General features: G+C 48.8%; 3 protein-coding genes across 3 annotated transcripts; 2 read left to right on the plus strand and 1 right to left on the minus strand.

Annotated features, from left to right (window-relative positions):
- Positions 1 to 670: 670 nt before the first annotated feature.
- FPRO_08127 (uncharacterized protein) lies at positions 671 to 2,710 on the plus strand (the record flags this gene model as incomplete). The annotated part of the gene is made up of 3 exons (XM_031233742.1): positions 671 to 1,114; positions 1,231 to 1,373; positions 1,621 to 2,710. 3 exons carry the CDS (start codon positions 671 to 673, stop codon positions 2,708 to 2,710), a joined length of 1,677 nt encoding a protein of 558 aa, XP_031083548.1.
- Positions 2,711 to 7,950: 5,240 nt separating this feature from the next.
- Positions 7,951 to 10,271, plus strand: FPRO_08126 (uncharacterized protein; the record flags this gene model as incomplete). The annotated part of the gene is made up of 2 exons (XM_031233743.1): positions 7,951 to 8,378; positions 8,426 to 10,271. 2 exons carry the CDS (start codon positions 7,951 to 7,953, stop codon positions 10,269 to 10,271), a joined length of 2,274 nt encoding a protein of 757 aa, XP_031083549.1.
- A 1,909-nt stretch (positions 10,272 to 12,180) lies between these two features.
- Positions 12,181 to 13,547, minus strand: FPRO_08125 (uncharacterized protein; the record flags this gene model as incomplete). The annotated part of the gene is made up of 3 exons (XM_031233744.1): positions 12,181 to 12,904; positions 13,043 to 13,258; positions 13,462 to 13,547. 3 exons carry the CDS (start codon positions 13,545 to 13,547, stop codon positions 12,181 to 12,183), a joined length of 1,026 nt encoding a protein of 341 aa, XP_031083550.1.
- Between the last annotated feature and the right edge of the window lie 4,686 nt (positions 13,548 to 18,233).

Genomic DNA, 18,233 nt, shown 5'->3' on the forward strand with positions numbered 1-18,233 from the left:
GAGTTGTTAAGGCAATCATGTCATCCCGGAATGCCTGAACGGTACCCCCGAACAAAAAGTGGGTCCACAGTGACCCGTATCGGAAGCACCATTCCGACCCGGCAGACCGCACCTGAAGACCAGCGCCGATGTCCGGTTTATTCCCAAAACATTTCAAAATTCAGCGTAAGAAATTGCGCCGGAATGCACTCCGAATTCTCAAACAGCCACTCGCAAGTGTCCCCAGTCCTGGGGCCTCGAAGTGACGCGTTTCTTCCGTTTGGTCATGGATGTCGGTGTTCGGTAATGTAGCTGATCGTGAATAGATGCGATGTGGATATACGGACACATCAGGCGACTATACATGTATGTATTAATGTGATCGATCACTTGGGCTCAAGAGTGATAAAGAAGTGGAGAGGGGATGATCCCATGTATGGTACTGCTTTTGCTAGCATGTAATAATCGAGGGCTCTTAGGGACGAAGTCTGCATGTTCCTCGTGTGGAGTTTTCGTGTGCTAAGATGCCTTGTAGCTGCTGATTCTTTATCGCGTTTGCTTTATTGCTCTGACTTCATATATATCTAGGAAATATTGATTTGTTTAGTCTTTTTTTTTTTTTTTGAAGCGGGAATGTAAATCCACATTCTTTCCGGAAACCCAAATCAACATTTAGAGCCCACCGATTACCATGCCGAAGACATTACATGATTCACAGGATGAAATCTCATCATCTACCATGAGCGAGGAAGAATCTTCTCCACAGACTGCAGCCCGAGACCCAACCCAAGACGCTATCAACCGCACAATATCACACATATCTGGCCACGATGCGTTCGAACAGGCTGCCATCATCACTGCGTCAGATGGCAATGTGCCTTACCGCGAGGCAGGTGATGAGATCTTTGACAAAGTTTCCTCAAGACGCAAAGTTGCTGTCGTGATCGTGCTGTCATTTGGGGCGTTCCTATCGCCAATATCGAGCACTTCAGTGTTAGCAGCGACACCCGAGGTTGCGAAGACTTTCAACAGCACGGGAAGCATTATAAATCTCAGTAATGCAGCTTACATGATTGTTATGGCGTTATCACCTTTATTCTGGGGACCCATGAGCCAGGTTTATGGAAGGCGGAGTGTAAGTGCTTGTGGTGAGCCTCAGTCGGTGCTCTGGCTGAAGCCAGTAGGTCAACTCGTTTCCCCAATTTTGACGCAGTGTCCATAAGAGCAGGAGAAACACTGACATTTCCACAGGCAGCCTTGTCTTCTTCAGCTATTTTCTTCTTACTCAGCCTAGCCACTGCATTGGCTCCTGACCTCACTTCGTTTATTGTCTTTCGAGCAGCTTCGGCGTTTGGGGGAACAGCTTTCATTCTCATCGGCCCAGCATGCATTGGGTAAGTTGCCAGGTTTTCCATTCTTCGACTTATAAACTGCCCCATGCCCTTGAAAGAACCCCAGGCCAAAGGCAAGACAGTGAGCCATCTTATTGGTGACCGCAAAAATAACCTCGACTTGCTCAGTATTTGTGCTCTGAGCAACCAACCTCTGAGTCTGGTTGTTTGCTCAAATGACCAGCTCGATCTTCACGGGGCTTCAATAGCAACGAGTGCTATGAGAATCAGTGATGCTGACAAGAAATAGTGACATTTACCGTCCAATAGAGCGAGGTGCAGCAATGGGATGGTTTCTGACCGGCACACTTGTTGGTCCTGCATTTGGACCATTTTTGGGTGGCATTATTGTAACATATAGTTCGTCCTGGAGGAGTATCTTTTGGCTTCAGACGGGACTGGCTGCTACCGGGGTACTCGGCGTGTACTTTGTTGTATGCGAAACAGCTCATCACCTCAGGATCAACGATCTGAAAAGCCTCTCGGGCAAGAAAAGGACACTGAAGGTTCTCGGCATGATCAGCCCGATGCGAGTCTTACGACTATTTCGATTCTTCAATATTGCGCTGGTGGCATGTGGTAGTGCATCCTTAACCTGGAACATGTACAGCCTCCTGACACCGGTCCGTTATGTTTTGAATCCCCGCTTCAAGCTCGACTCGCCGTTGCTGTCGGGTCTGTTTTACCTGGCACCCGGCTTCGGTTACCTGGTAGGGACTTTCGGAGGGGGGCACTGGGCGGACATGATGGCCAAGCGATGGATCAAGAAACGTGGAGGTGTCCGTATACCAGAAGATCGACTTCGATCTACTCTGCCTTTCATGGGCGCAATCATGCCGGGAAGCATGCTGGTATATGGCTGGACTGTCGACAGGGAGGTTGGAGGTATCCCGGTGCCTGTCATCGCCATGTTCGTACAGGGCGTGGCGCAATTGTTTTGCTTTCCCTCGTACAACACTTACTGTCTCGACGTCCTGCCTGGCCATGGGGCAGAGGTGGCTGCAACCAACTTTTTCGCAAGATATCTGGTTGGTTGCATCGCTTCAGCCGTAGTTCTACCAGCTGTCGAGGCTGTCGGCATTGGATGGTTTTCGACCATCTCAGCAGCGTATTTGATAGGCTCAGCTCTGGCTACCATGGCTGCAATTCGATGGGGGAAAGGCTGGCGGGAGAGAACTCAAGCAAGGCTAGAGGGCCCTAAGGAGGATGAGAACGAGGCCAAAGCCGATCATGATATGGATACAGATCGACCCAAAAGCGCTCAAATATTGGGACCCAGCTTCGCGTTTGACAGGAGTGGTCCAGAACAGCAGAGCCGAAACATAAGCCGTGAGACCTGATTCTTGCAAAGGAATGGGACTAGATAGGGACAACTTGCGGGGATATCATTGGTCAGATATAGGCGCAAGCTGTACCGAGGATAATGAGATTGGATGGCCAGCATTTGGAGCAGAATGAGAATCTAATAAGGGCATAGAAGTGAAGTGGTGAAGTTGTTTCGCATTTCTGTGAGCCTTGATTTTCCTACAAATAGGGTTGTCGCTTCAGATGAACTAGTAGAAAATAAATGGACGGCAAAGATGTTGCATCCATGAACCATCAATTGCATGTGATAGATACAATCAATATATTATGATGCAATGCATCATGGGAGAAATGTCAAAGTTTGCCGTTCACCCCAGCCTTATTCAGATGGGAACCGAAGACCCTGGGGGATAATAATAAGCCAGCCTTACAATGTTTTCCCCGTTGGTACTGTTATACTACAGGGCCTTGATATTACCACGAACTATTACCTATTTACTGAAAGATGTAACCGACCGATAACTGTATCAACGCAAGCCATGTTGTTTGGTGGCATCTTCAAAGTGGGAAGGGTGCAGTGTATAGAAATGTATGCACATACGGAGTGTAGCAGAAAGATAGGCTTAACTAGTGTTGGGCTTACCATAGGTTTCCAGTATGTGCTCGTTGTTTTCTTTGAATTCAAGGTTACATGGTACTACCTTAGTCTCAACATACGTCTTGGCCTGTTGGCCTATGCGATACAATATGATACAATAGGGTTAAGGGAACGATACATGAACACCTTGCAAAACGCAATAATGCCTTTTCTCCTCATGTCGAGTTCGTGCGAGCAACGCAACGCAGCATGATGAGCTACCTTGCAATAGTATGGGCCAGATTTTGAGGGATTCCGGCCCGCAAGTCAATCTCAACCCCAGTTGAGTTAAGTGGTTGATATGAGAAATTCCTAGCTCAAGACGCCAAAATAAGCTGATAACGATGCAGGGCCGGTCAATTGCCGCGTGGTGACTGGTCAACACCAGCTTTTTCAACTTGGCCTTACCGCGAGACCCGCTCCATTTGAAATGACCTTGCATAGCTTTGGAGATTGGATTCTCACAACAGCTGCCTCTAGTATCAATTGGGATTGGGGACTTTAGGAAATGACCACGACCCAGTCAATCATCCTCAGGTAGCGATAAACTTGCTAACCGCCAAGGAATATGTTGATCAGAAAAGGGCGGGTCCTCTTTAGATGTAAGCCAAACGCTCGCTTAAGAATACGAAGGCATCGGATCTCAAATATCAAGCATATTCAAGGTAATAAAGAAACATAGTGGATACGATAATGCATTATACTTTTGTAACGACATCGGCACAACCTCAAGTAGACTCGGGAAAAACCCCCCCCCCCCCCCCACCCACACACCATAGTCAGTACAATCCCCAGTCAGCAAGCCCACCCTGTGGCAGCATAATCGCCAGCAAGACGTTACACGGACGAAACACGAGAACGGGGACATTATGTGAACGGTGTCCGTCGTGGAGCATATACCACAGTGATAACTACGACGTTGCGTAGTGCATCTCCAACAATAGAACATGCTGAGTCACGGGCGGTTCCGGCGGTTTTGTTAATATCCACAGACAAAATAATACCGGTACATCGTAGTGAACGATGAGCTAATTAACAAGTCAGCGATTTGCATCTTCTTCTTACTCCGTAAGCAGAAAGAACCTGACTACCTTAGGCAAGGCGATGCATGCATCTGCAGAACTGGTTCGCTCGCCCCTTGCACGCACTAAAACGCCGGCTGCTGACTTCGTGTCAGCAAGTGAGCATTGGCAATCTGTTGCTGCTGGCCTTGGTTCATCTGAGATAACATGTGCTGCTTATTATTGTCAACTTTCCTCGCCAGCCCCCTGTCGCTAAACTTCATTTGGAGGTGGCACCTGTGGCGTTGGCGACTTCTCGCGATGCAACCATGGCTAAAAGCTTGGCCAAGAAGACAGTTCAAACTTCAACGGTCATGGATCCTCGCCTCTACTGAATCGCAGAACAGGTTGGTTGAAAATGAGTGAACTCGCCGTTGCTCTACTCTGGGTAGAATCAACTAGATGTGCATTTATTAGACCACGGCAGACTAGATGACTAATCGCGAGACTCTGTAAAATCAAATCGGTACGCTGGCCGACCCTGAAAAAGGCCGACAGTGGGGGTCAGGTTGCTATTCTCAGATTGATGTTGACGTTGACGTTGTCTTGGATCGGATCGGCATACAAGGCTTCGCAACCAACGTTACAGAATGAAGCAGTGTGCATCAATCTCCAACAGTTTTACTTGATACAATTCTCCGTTATGAATGCCCACAGTCACAATAAACCATTTGACCCCGTGGAAAAGAAATAATTGGAGTAGACCCTAAGGACGCGTGGCGAGAGGACCCTCGCCCATCGTGTGTCCCTGTCCTTCGACTAGACGGAAGGGGGCGTGGCTGGGGGAGAGAATCGGGGTTTGCGTAGATAAGATTCACCGACTCATGTCTTTAGTCTGATTGCTCAGCAAAAGATTCTAAACCGACGACATCGATCTATGTCGCAAGAAAGGGATTGTTTCAACGGCTTGTCGTCGATTCAGAGCTAATTTACTACCGTATAATTGGAGTGACGACTTTTCGGAAAGGGTCGAAATGAGATGCCAACAAGCATAAAAGAGGAGGGTCGCTCTCGGCACTCATTTGCCAGTGAGACATGCCTTGAGCCCATTGACTTCCAGGCTGGTCTCTAGCTGGAGATCTCAGCATAGGTAGGTACACACTGCTGACGTCGCAGTGTGACAGGGACAGTTCCAAGTTCTATGCTTGATGCCTCTTCTAGGACACAAAGCAAGAGCCGCGCCGGTGATGGGTTTGTCGATTGACAGGCGGCTGAGTCCATGGTCTCGAATTAGACGCCGATCAGGAGTTGCAGGACGCGCAACCACCGCCAGAGGCAAGCATGGCAATGTTTGAGCTCAGAGGGTTCATGATTGACAAAGTGCGCCATATTCAGCCACGAGAGCCTCTCCCTTCTCTAACAATAGGGGCGGACTGGCCCTCGCTCGGAGACCCACGGGCCCATGTTCCATGGAGCCCCCAGTGCGCGTTCTAATCTTTCTGATTGGGATGGAGGCGACAGAACGTTGCTGGGATATGGCGCAATGACAGGGGATGCAAGGCTTGGGTCAAGCAAGGACTCAAGGCTTAGCTGGAAGTGATTGCCATTGACTGTTCCTGACAACAATTGTCCTGTCCTCTCGTCGGTAGAGAATAGGGAACGACTAGCGAGGCATCAGAAGCCCGTCCCCAGGACAGCGGTAGCGATGGCGGCAGTAGAGCTGGCGATGACATTGTCATGTCCATAGCAATAACGGCCCTGTTGATTGTTTACAACGTAGAGCTGCAACGGATTGGTTCCCAAGGCCATCGATAGTACTGTATGTCAGATCAGCGGGGACTTGCCAAAATCCAAATTGCTCAGCCAATTGAGTATCAGATATGCCCCGAAGGCGTTTGATTTCGATCGTTGGTTGGATATTTGAAGGATATAGTGTTTCTCATTGGACATCTGTCCCCACCCCCAGCAACACCGTCTAATAGAGCGTCAAGGGAAAAGGCCTTCTTCAAGGTGTTGATTCGGCAAAATCTAGGTACCTTTTGGTGCTGAATGCGAGCTGAAGAAGTTGCCAGTGAACCACTTATTGCCGTTTCTGGGGCCTTTGGTATCCAGTCTCTAAAGCTTGAATGGAGCCTTGTTCCAGTCCAAATTCTTCGATGTTCTCCAAATGCCTGACGTTGACCCAAGTTCCCTGGGCCCCTTGTCAGTAGCGAGACTTGGCTTTTTTTGGAAGTGTGTACAAGCTTCCCTGCAGGCCTAGGTGGTCTCGAAACTGAAGATGAAGACACCTTACATGTACTGTCCGACATTCACTGTGCAGCGTAGGTACAGTTTGCGCATCCCCAAATATCCTAGGGTCTCTGATATCAGTGGGTTATTTCCTTCCTCTTTCTTTTGAGCCCCGAGTCTCTGCCAATGGCCTCTCCTCATGAGCTCTCAACACAGCCACCTACTTGTGATCCGTCGAACGCTGTTTTGGATGGGCGCTCTTTACATCAGCTATAAACATCCTGTCTGCAGTCGTGTGTCCCGGGCTCTCCGGGGCATAGGTGAAGTTCTTGAGTGCCTAGGCGACGACAGCCACCAGATGCAGGTCTAAATTAGAGAGGCCTTCAGTCAAAGAAGATGGGTGCAAATAACACAGTACAATGTGCATCTACCGTACATACGTACCTTGGCGCCGGGTGTCAAAAAACGTCTGACGCGGGAATCAACATTTACCATACAAAATCAGATCTTCACGTCAGACGTTTTCTGACACCCCCTTAGCTTAGGTAGGTATGAGATACAAAGTGAATGTCACCTACAGAAGACTGTCCCTGCTCCCTAAAAATGAGGTTCCATACCCCTTCCACTATCCATCCTTCCCGGTCTCTTTAGCGGAGCCCCGTACCTAGCGGGCCCCATCCGTAGGTACATCCGAGCTGTACTGTGCAGTAGGTAGAGACCTGCCCCGAGTGCTTTCCTCCCTCGTCCCCCTATCGCCCTTTGCAAGGTCCTGGATAGCAACCCCTTGTCCCGTGTCCATAATCCCCTGCTCTCGCCTCTCCTCTCCTGGCCTGGTCTGGCTTCGCTTTTTTTTTTTCTCCCTCCTATCTCTTCTTGGTCAACTTCTTTTCTCTTACTCCCCCCCTCCTTTCTTTTCCCCCTCGTCAACGCCTTCGCTCATCGCTCGGCCTGTTCGTCACTCTCCTCGACGCCCTCTTCTTCTAATCGCAAATTCGACAAGCACCGTTCCCGTGTTGCTTCAATCGTTTGCGTCGCGCCGTGCGATTGTGCTGTTCAGCCTCACCTCCTTTGATCTCACTGTCGTCGTCTGATGACGAGGTAGTCTTTTCACCTACTCATCCTCCGCCCTTTATCGGATAATATCTTTCGTCGACTTACCTTCCAGGATATCTCGACGACTGCCAGTCGTTACTTTCACCTTCAACCTGTTGAAATAAAACCTTCGATGTCGGCCGGCTCCACTACGACTTTCGCTCCGCATACAAGTTAATTTTCGCCATCACCTGTCTCAACCAGTAAATCTTACCATCCCACGCACCCGCTGTACAAACTCCTGTGAACCGACAACCCCTCGGCCTAAGCGTGCCAGACTCTTCAGCCTAGTATGCAGCGGCGCCATTCAGTCACCATGGCCGCCCGCAACAACAATAATTCGCGAGGCCCATCGGGCAGGAAGATCGATCCTCTTCTCCCCTATTCCATCATTTCAGAAAAAACGAAGAAACCCAGACTTCGTATGCGATCACTTATGGGCCCCTGCCATGCCCGAAGGGTGTTGACCTGGCTTTTTGGCGTGGCTGTGCTCATCACCCTGGTTTTTGTAAAATCCCGAAATTCTGGCTACAGTGTTGGAAAGATGAGCGGCACCAAGACTCAGCAACCCATTGCGACCGCCACCGTCTTGAACACACACGGCGAAACTGTTGTAATGCTTACCGGTGATATGGATGGTGATGGAAAGCTCGAAACCGTTCCTGAAAACGAATATGTTACTGCTGATGAAAAGAAAGAAGTTGCTGCGCAACTCGAGAAGATGCCTTGGTTGAGATTTCCTCAGTACGTTGAACAGTCTAGTTTAATACTTTTACTAACTATGTATTCAGCCTCGACGGGTACTTCCACGGTCTTCGGACTATTGTCAGCAAAGCCAACCTTGTTCCCGAATATCCCAATATTACTGATAAGGCTCCGATGCCCTCTCCCACTATGAGCGATCATGTGCCTAAGCCTCAGAAGTACATTCCTTACGACCATGGCAGTGATGTCAAGACCTGCTATCTCGATTCCAAGAAAACGGTACCTGCTCCTGATCTGTATGCTTACAATGGTGTTCCTCAGCACATGCCGGATCCCGCCATCGGTTCGTACAAGCTCCTCGGACTCAGGGACGACGTCTGTTTCGATCGTTTCAGTCGGTATGGACCTTACGGCCTGGGTTATAGCAGAGCCCAGGGTGGTCTAGATACTGGCTTGGACACCGAGGCGTCTGGTAACGAGCATGTTTGGGCAGAGACTGGGAAAATCAACTACATCGATGTCAACTGGGCAGATGCACAGGAAGACTGCTACAAGGCCAATAAGCATAGATTCAAGCAGGTCAACCCTGACACTCAGGAACTCTCGGAGACAAGCGACAAGAAGGGACGCATTGCTGTCGTCGTTCGAACATACACCGGCTTCAAGTGGACTGAACTAGCTGTGCTGAACTTCCGGGCGCTCATCAGCGAGCTATCCCTGCGATCAGGTGGTGAATACCAGGTTCACTTTCTGATGCAGGTGCGAAACATTGATGAGCCCATCTGGTCTGATAAGTGGACTGTACAGCGTATCATTAATGACAACGTCCCTGCTGAGTTCCGAGGCCTAGTATCGCTCTGGAGTGAGCCTCAAATGAGACTCATGTACCCTGGACGATTTGGCGAGACGATCGAGAACCCCAGTGGTGCCGATATCCACGGCATCTACCGTAGCGCCCACTTCCCTCTCCAAGTTTTCGCTATGCAACACCCCGAGTATGAACACTACTGGAACTGGGAGATGGATATGCGATATCTGGGCAGCTACTACGAATTCTTTGACCGCCTAGGCAAGTGGGCCAAGGAGCAGCCTCGAACCCTTCTCTGGGAACGCAGCGCTCGCTACTATATTCCTCCCTACCATGGCACTTGGGAGAACTTTTCTCAAACTGTGCAGCAAGACACTTTGGCCTCAGGTCGCGCTCCCATCTTCGGCCCGCTATCGTTCGAGGGCAAGGAACAGCTACGACATGATGAGTGGGGTCAGTCGATGATGCCCCCTTCATGCAGCTCCGATGCTCCCGATCGATCCAAATGTGGCGTTGGTGAAGAGGCTGATATTATCACTCTCAACCCACTGTTCGACACCGAGCAATCTGGCTGGGTCTTTTCGGATGATGCTACAGGTTACAAGGCTCCTCCTCCGCGACGATGCGCCATCATTACTGCATCGCGTCTCAGCCGACGTCTGCTGATGTCCATGCATGAAGAGGTTTGGCGGTACCACCATACCATGTTCTCCGAGATGTTCCCTCCAACCGTTGCGCTGCATCATGGTATGAAGGGAGTGTACGCCCCACACCCAATTTTCCTCGACCGAGCCTGGTACCCTTTCAGTGAAATTGATGCAGCCTTCAACGCTGGTCGTGATCACTCGACATCTGGTCCTGGCAGTCCTTTTGACCAACTCAACGAGCATAATCACAAGGGCACCAGTTGGTACTTTAACAGCGAGTTCGCTGGTCTGATGTGGCGCCGATGGTTGGGCTATGCCCAGCTAGATGGCCGTGGCAAGCATGGAGGTCGTGCCAATGAGGGACGGGAGAGAGGTGGCAAGACAGAAGAGATGAACGAGAACAGCAGCGGCCGGTTGTGTCTGCGTGGTATGCTGGTGCATCCCATCAAGTTTGAACATCCTTCAGAGAAACCTTGAGTCTAGGGACGCGAGACAAAGTCCCTCTTCAACCTTGTCGCCGTCATGAGCAAGGCGACGCTACATGTCCTCCCTCTACCAGCGCACACGACAGACATCACCACGCACATATGCATTTGCAGGAGCATCTGTACAAATATACCCACGACTACTGAATGGCAAGACATCCGATTCCTAGTACCACCATGACGATGAGGGAGATGACGCGATTTCTATGCATCCATTTTATCCAGTTCCTTCCTTAGTCCGGCTTGCATTCCGTTTACGGACCCAGCGAACTTGTCCTAGAACTACCTAGACACTTTATTATTTGAACCTTATCATACCTTACTTATTTCTTCACTTCCAATGTTTGGGTATTCTCTCGGCCAACGGTCTCCAGAACATGGTCCTAATTCGCCCCCTCTCGTCTTGGCTGGGAATCATTCGAGGTTGTCTGCATCTTTGAAACCCAAAATTCACTGTTTTCAACTTGTCTGTTAATTCTCTGTTCTTTTTATTTACTTTACTTTTGTCACTCAATCAGTGTGGCATGTTGTTTCTGGGTACGAGGCATCCAGGACCAAACGCGGAAGGGTTCTCCGCGCATGCTACGGGGCGTTCTGGACCGGGGGATTTTGGGAAGACAAATGTGAACATGGTGCGACTTGTATAGATTCAATCTAGTATTAGAGGTGGCAGTTTGGTGTGAAATTCTAACTGGGTTTGAAACCAACCTTTTGGTTTGATTGTTGGTACTCGTAATATAGGCCAAACGTTGCTCAACAGACGACATCCGAAGTAAACTTAACTTGTCTCAGTTTGGGTGGTGGTCGGTTCCACGATAGAGCCACATGTCTTTCCCCTGCTTAGAGGTATTAACAACGAATTTATGTGCCTCGTTTGCTGCGTCCTCAAGTCTGCTTCGGGCAAATGTAAATTCGCTACAAAATACAGAGAAAGGATCAGAGATCAGGGGCCAAACTTTACACGTGAGCTGTTTCGACACCATAAGGTATGTGGTAACCCACACTATCCATTGGATTCTTAGGACAGCTTTGTTAGTAGAGGTAAGGTAGGTAAGCAACAGTCATCGATCCGTTTCTCCATAGTCCGTTTGATTTCGACAAGTTTATGAACCGTCATATCACTTGAAGCTATATTTGCCCCGTAAGTATCAGTAGCGAAAGGGAGGCATCTCTTGTCCTAGCTCATTCGTGGTTCATATCTTGCAAGAAGGTGATGGGATGTTGTTTGCGCAAATCATTCTCACACATAGATTCATCTCGAGGAACAGTATCCTCTTAGAATGCAAGAGGTGTAGAAGGAGAGTCATTCAGGGCATATTATCTGTTCATAATTCGAAAGTCCCAACTATAAGCTAAGCCATCATCCATTCAATTGAAGGCGCCTTCTTCCAACTAACCGGTCTCCATGTCCTAACTCAGAACGACACCAAAATATCAATCTAAAAGAACCAAATGCCAGGTCCAGGCTGGCCGTCAATATAGTATAGAGCAATATGCGCTCGCCATTTCGTGCGTTGCCGGGGAATTCCTTGCCCCGTCACTCACATTCAACTTCGTTCAGCGACGAAGGGCTGTTGAACGATTCAGACGAGCAGGCAAAGGCGCATCATGAAGACTTGCTTAACCCAAAAGTACCATCTTCAAGAGGCAAAGACAAGAGAACACAGTTATCCTCGAGGTATCAAAATCCCTTGACGCCTTCAACACTCAAAACCCCACCAACGCCATGACGCCCAAATGCAAGTTTCCGAGTTACGGCAAGACTGAATAACTCAAGCGAGTGTCGCTGAGTATACGAGCGATATGGGTTGCTCGTCATCTCTGCTGCTGTCTCCCAAATCGTATATGAGGTTGTTGAAAATCAGTAACCCTGTATAATACCGGGCTCTCCTCGAAACATCTTACTTCCTCAGAACGGCATCATAAATGCTGACCACGGCAGTGACAGCAGCACCGGTCAGGATACCCTTATAGCCGCCATAGATGGCGTTCTCGAGGCGCATTATAGACAGGTCATTCAGAAGACCGCCAAAATTAACGCCTTGCCCGTAAACAACGAATGAAACCAAGGCTTTGACGATGCTGAAAGTCAAGGGATCGACGACATAGTCCGCATGGCTTGGGCGAGGGCGTCCGCGCGAAGGTGGGGGGCTTGTCGCGCTCAGGTTGAAGAAGTAACCAGCAAAAGAGGGGATGACGACGCTGGTCAGTATCCAAGTCAAGGCTGGAGACCAAAAGCTAGACGTCAGAAGAAGGAACATATCGGGAACATAGACAGGGTAGTCCGATGTACCGAGTGTGCTGATGGCGGGAATTGTAAACGCGTAAACATTGCTCAGAATTTCGCGTCGAACGTTCCAAAGCTCCCAGCCCGCGACACAGAATAGGATGCTGGTGACGGTACTGAGAGTGTCGCGAGTCGCATGACTGACCTCGGTGATTCCACTCTCCTCGTAAAGTGACGAGACGCGCTGGCGCACAATACTAGTGGAGCGATCAACAGCGAGAGCAACATCAGCGGGAGTCGCTGGAAGCGCGATGCGCGATGCGACCTCGGACAGAGCGCGACCAGGAGTCTCGACGAGTGCTGTCGATGGAGCTTGGGGAGATGAGGCATCGTCGCTTCTACGGTTCAGAAATTATCATGTTAGCTTAGTTGCTCCAATCGCGACGCGCGACGCATTATTTGTATCGTCGCGCGCGCCCAATTCAGAAGAAGCGCAAAACACGCCATAGACTCTTGTATGACTGGAGGTCACTCACTCGGGGGTTACTTCTTCTACGGCCTTGGAAGGCCGTCTTCGGACTACCTTCAGGGCATCTTCACGGTACACTTCTTTCTTGACAGGAGATCCTTGGGCCTTAGAGCGACTGTTGAAGTAGCCAGCGAGCTCGGGGTTGGCTAGAAAGCGCGTCGAGTTCTCAGTGAGGAAGTTATCAAGAGCCACACCAAGGTCGTCTTTCTTGTAGCCGTCGATACTGTATGTTCGTGTCAGCACAAGAGTGTTTCATTGATCGCATGGAGGGGTCATAATGGTAGAGTGGGCGCGTCGCGAAAGCGCTTGGACAAGCTTGGGTGCAGAATAAGAATAAAGAAAGGTGATGCAGGCAATATTGGAGAACGGGTGGTGCGCGCGCAAATGGCACGTATATCAGTAGATCGGAGTGAAGTATAAACATACTCTGACAGACCAACAGACTCGGCAAGATTCTCGAGTTCGCCCTTCTTCTTGGTCTTAAGCCAAGAGTTGTATCTGTGGTTGGACATGTTGGTGGATAGGTTGAAAGCGAATGCGCATAAAGCGAATTTCAGCAATTGACGGGGTATTGCAAGAGAAAGTACAATATGTATACGGAGTGGGAGAGTGGGCCACGGCCAGAAGGAAAAAATGAAGCTGGTGATGGTGATGAAGAACAGAGGCACAAGCTCGAATGTGTTGTTTGGGGGGGTCCACGTTGGATGGGGGACGGCTGATGGCTGACGGCTGATGGGCTGGTGAAGAACGGAAGGGCCCGTGTCAACAATGAGCGGCGGGTCCGGTCCCTTGTTTATGTTTTTTTTTTACTCCCGTGTCTTCTCCTTCGATCTGATGGTCATGCCCCGCAGCAAGGTGTGTATGGTTTGGTTGTGAGAGAAGCGCCCAATAAAAGGGCGGAAAATTGGAGCTCCTAGGGACTTCCAGCTAGGAAATACCTAGGTATCAGTGCCATTCAAATGCAACTCGGATCAGGGCTCTCGTGCGCCAAAAAAAAATATAAAATATAAAAAATGACCTCATTACTCATCCCCAGCCATATATCTTGGAGGAGCTTGCACCTACGTGCTCCGTCCGTAGTGGGGAGCTTTCTATTCAATCCAATTCGATGGCAATATCTACCGCAATCGATATTGTCAAGATGTCAAATTTGTACCTCTGGCAGATGCCATTATAAACTACTAACGTAGTCATGCAGGCATTAAACATAACAGTTGACTGCTGACAGTCAAAAGATGAAAACAACTCAAAAACACACTTATTCATGGATCCAAATATGCCGGTAGTAGTAGTATATATTCCCTTGGCGAGCCTTACAAAGAGCTTGACTACCAGGTAGTAAATGTGAATGCCAGAACTGTGCCTCGAGCGAAGTGGTGTAGTCCAATCAACACAGCTTGGAACCGCTCCAGTCATGAGTTTAGCATGTATTATACAGACACTATAGGAACACTTCCATTGGCTGTCGTGACTCTAAATACAGCTCGCAAGTTTTTCTCGTCCTCTCTTAAACAGCCTGACCGGCATATCTCATCACTGATTTGAGTGTTAGCACTGAAGTTGCACCCTACATCTTCTTTCTGCTGCTCGGTTGGGTTTGGTGTAGACTTCGCGCCGGGTCTCTCGACCCATTTGCTCATCACTCGCTCAATCATCTGTAGCCAACTCCAGGATGTGGTCCTCGAACAAAACCGCAAGCGTAGCAATGATTTCTTCCTGGGAAATCCGTCTGCCGAGGCATGATCTTGGCCATCGCTAAAAGGAGATGAACGAGTCTGCCTCTGGCTAAAAAAGACGTGTGCCTGTAGCAGGGCTCCCAAATTCCTCATCCCGGTGCTGGCACCCTCTGACTCTGTTGATCTTGCTGTTGACTCCTGGGTCTTTCAGTACCGCCGCTCTGGGACCCAGCGTTAATGTCATCCTCGCCGTCGTTAATCAGGCTGAGCCGTCCCGGCCACCACCGTGGATTACGGTACGACGATACGGCACCCGACGATATGAATGTCTTGCTCAGGACAAATGACTCTTGTCGTCGACAGTGATGTCCCGACCCTGTTTTGAAACCACTTCTACGGGAATTTCGAAAACCGCAGGTGTCATTCTCAGAGTTTCTTTAATGCAAACACCCAACATGCTGGCCATGTTAGGGTTGATCAGGTTTTCATAGTCGCACAATGATGGTCACCATCACCACATATCTCGTCAATGGTACCATGAAGACTCCTTTGTGATACTGCGTTGTCTTCCAGCTCCAAAAAGATAAATTGTAAATTGAAGCACACCTGCAGAGGTCTCATGTCCTGCAGCTAGCATAACAAAGGTGTTTCCACAGACATCATCCTGTGATAGTGTCCCCTTATGCAGCTCTTTGCCTTGCGGGTGAGGACCGACATCAGTCCTTTAGCTGGATCTTTCCCAATCAGCCCACAAGTTCCATACCATCTATACGCTCACCCCGGCGGGCTTCAATATTCTTTTGGTCGATCGGCTCCTGCATATACTCTCCAAACTCTTCGGAAGATTTTGCTGTAATTTGAGTCCTCTTGATTGGCAACAGCACTATGATGATTAGCATCGACGACCTGACATAGTTTCGTGCTATACTTCCAGGGAGGCCAGTGTGTTAGGGGGGGGGGGGGGGGGGGGTCATAACAATATTCTTCGAAGCGATTGCAATGGCCGTAGCAATACTCAATCCATGGTCAGCAATGGGCTGAGGAGATCCATACTTGGTCATCCTTGGGTCAGATTTTGAGGGCAATGGCTCCCTAGGCCATATTCATAGATACCAAACCCGGGAAAGGGAGTAAAATTCGGCGTCAGCCTCATTATATTCCGGTTGAGTGTGATGGTGCCGCTAACCCTCCCACCAGTCCCGTCAACATTTTTACCAGTACTTGGACCTCTTAAGTTGACTTTCTGAATACAATGGCAGCTTTTTTTCGTTGGACGAGCCCTGGGTTGCTTTCTGTGTACCTCCAAGTGGTCCTTTCGGCGGCAAGGACATTATCGCTGGATTGACGTAATTTCTCATGTCTCGACGCACACTTGGGGATATGCTCTTGTCGAGAACATATTTTTCGAGTAGCTTCGACATTTCATACCATCATGGACGATGTCCCTGGTGACTCCACGAGAAAAACGTCTCCTCTGCTGGTAAACCCTTCATGCCCTCCACGATAAGGGAACCGAAGTGATAAGACTCCAGGAAGTCATTGTGTTAACAATACCCCAACCACGGCACCATCTGCTTACTCGAGTTAAGATTTCCACCAGGCTTCGGGGAATATTTTGATGATTGGAATCCAGACTTCGACGTTTAACAGACAGGGCAAAAAAACTAGTGAGCAGGCTGCCAAACTTGTGCAAGCTATGGTAGGCACTAAAGGAAGATAAAATAGAATGTACGAGCAATAGTATAAGACCCACCACTTTACTCTGAGACCACAGTGGCTCACCGGATATTACTTATAAGTGTGTATATAAGATACAGGATAGTTGTCTAAATTGGCAATATAAATGCCTACCTACCTAGACAATTGGTTGAATGTTAAGTGGAGCATAAGGTACTGTATAGGGTAATCTCAAGCGCGTATTGAAGGAACTATGCTGAGTTGAAACACTTGCAGTATAGGCCTGATGAAATGCCTAAAATACTGCTATCGAGGGTGACGGGCAGGCAATAAGAGAACCCGAAACGATTGGGTTGGGTTTGTTGAAAAGAACTATGTGTTTATCTTTGTCCCTCCTGTGCGTTGGTCAAGGCGCTGGTCACTGCAACTGACACCTCGACGTACAGTATGAATGGCTATTATTGGTGATATTAGTGTAACATACAAAACCAGGATCGTAGTGTCCTACGTAGATATGCATGAGTTCAAACAAGTGTGATTTGTTTCTTGGCCAACTCCGGTTGCTCATGCTTGAGGTACGCAAAGACAGAGGACACTGTCTGTGTCAACATCTACTATGTGGTCGGGAGGACAGGAAGATTAAACTGAGCTTGCATCGATCAAATCATAGGTCTAACAGAGAACCTGAGATGATGTTGCTCACAACGAGTAACAGTGCCGGGGTAACAGCTGTTATAACGGTGATTTGGCTGTGTAATAAGAGATAATAATAACTGGACATGAATCTGGTTGAGGAGTACGAGATATGACAGCACCTATGGACGCAATTCATGTAGAAGCACCCATGACATGACAACTAACTACTGATGATTAGTATTCTACGAGTCGATACCTTAGTCTGTTCCCACGCGCTTCTTGGTAGAGCGAAGGAGGTAAAACCTGAGATACCTACCTTCCTTAATGTGAAGGTACCTTCCGTTTTGGCATAGGTAATGGTAAGATATTTTCTACTTCAAGTCACGGCTACCCTACAGAAAATTTATGTATACCAATCTAATGTTGATCGTCATTTCACCCTGAAACCCACACATTATTTGAGGATCTTGTCGTGATGGGTACGTGAGCGGATCTCGGGGGCCAAGAAAACAGCGAACCTTGCTGTGAGATGTCAAAATAAATTTAGCAAAAGTCATCCTAAACTTAGGCTATATTACCTAAGTCTTTTTGTCATTTAGGATCGAGGACCTGTGTTTTCTTTCCTCCCCTAGAGCGGTTACCTATGGATGGAAGCTCTAGGTGACTTAGGGGATTCCCAAGGTGGGCTTCATCGTCCTGCAGGTGCAAATAAGGATGTTCTAACTAAAGCCTATACCCTTTCTAGTTTAAAGCTTACCGGGTAGACTCGAAATTCAGTGGAGCTCGATTCTTTCTTGTCCATCTCCAACGCGCAGCGAGAAACCTGGACAGATCTTCCATCCGCTCCTGACTTGACAAGGGTTAGGTACTAAGCTTGTCTCCCGAAATTTTGGTACATGGACCGTGATTAACAAAGGATGTCAAACTCCCTTTGAACCCCGATAGTTATTGTCCGACACAAGTCTCGTGACAGCGTCGATAACGCTGTACAGCAAGCTCTTTTCGACTACAGTACTAAAATCATCTCGGCTGTTCCACCTTTCATCCATCTTCATCGACCGCTTGTTTAGTTCGTCACCACCCTTCGCCGCGCGACCAACATACGTGCGTGCGACGCTTGAAGGCCCCCTTTACAAACTACACACTTTGTGCTTGCTTGTGACAACAGAACGACGGCATATAGATCGCAATATCCAAGTTTGATTATTT

The sequence above is a fragment of the Fusarium proliferatum genome (assembly GCF_900067095.1).
Source record: "Fusarium proliferatum ET1 genome assembly, contig: FPRO_scaffold007, whole genome shotgun sequence".
Classification (NCBI taxonomy): Eukaryota; Fungi; Ascomycota; class Sordariomycetes; order Hypocreales; family Nectriaceae; genus Fusarium; species Fusarium proliferatum.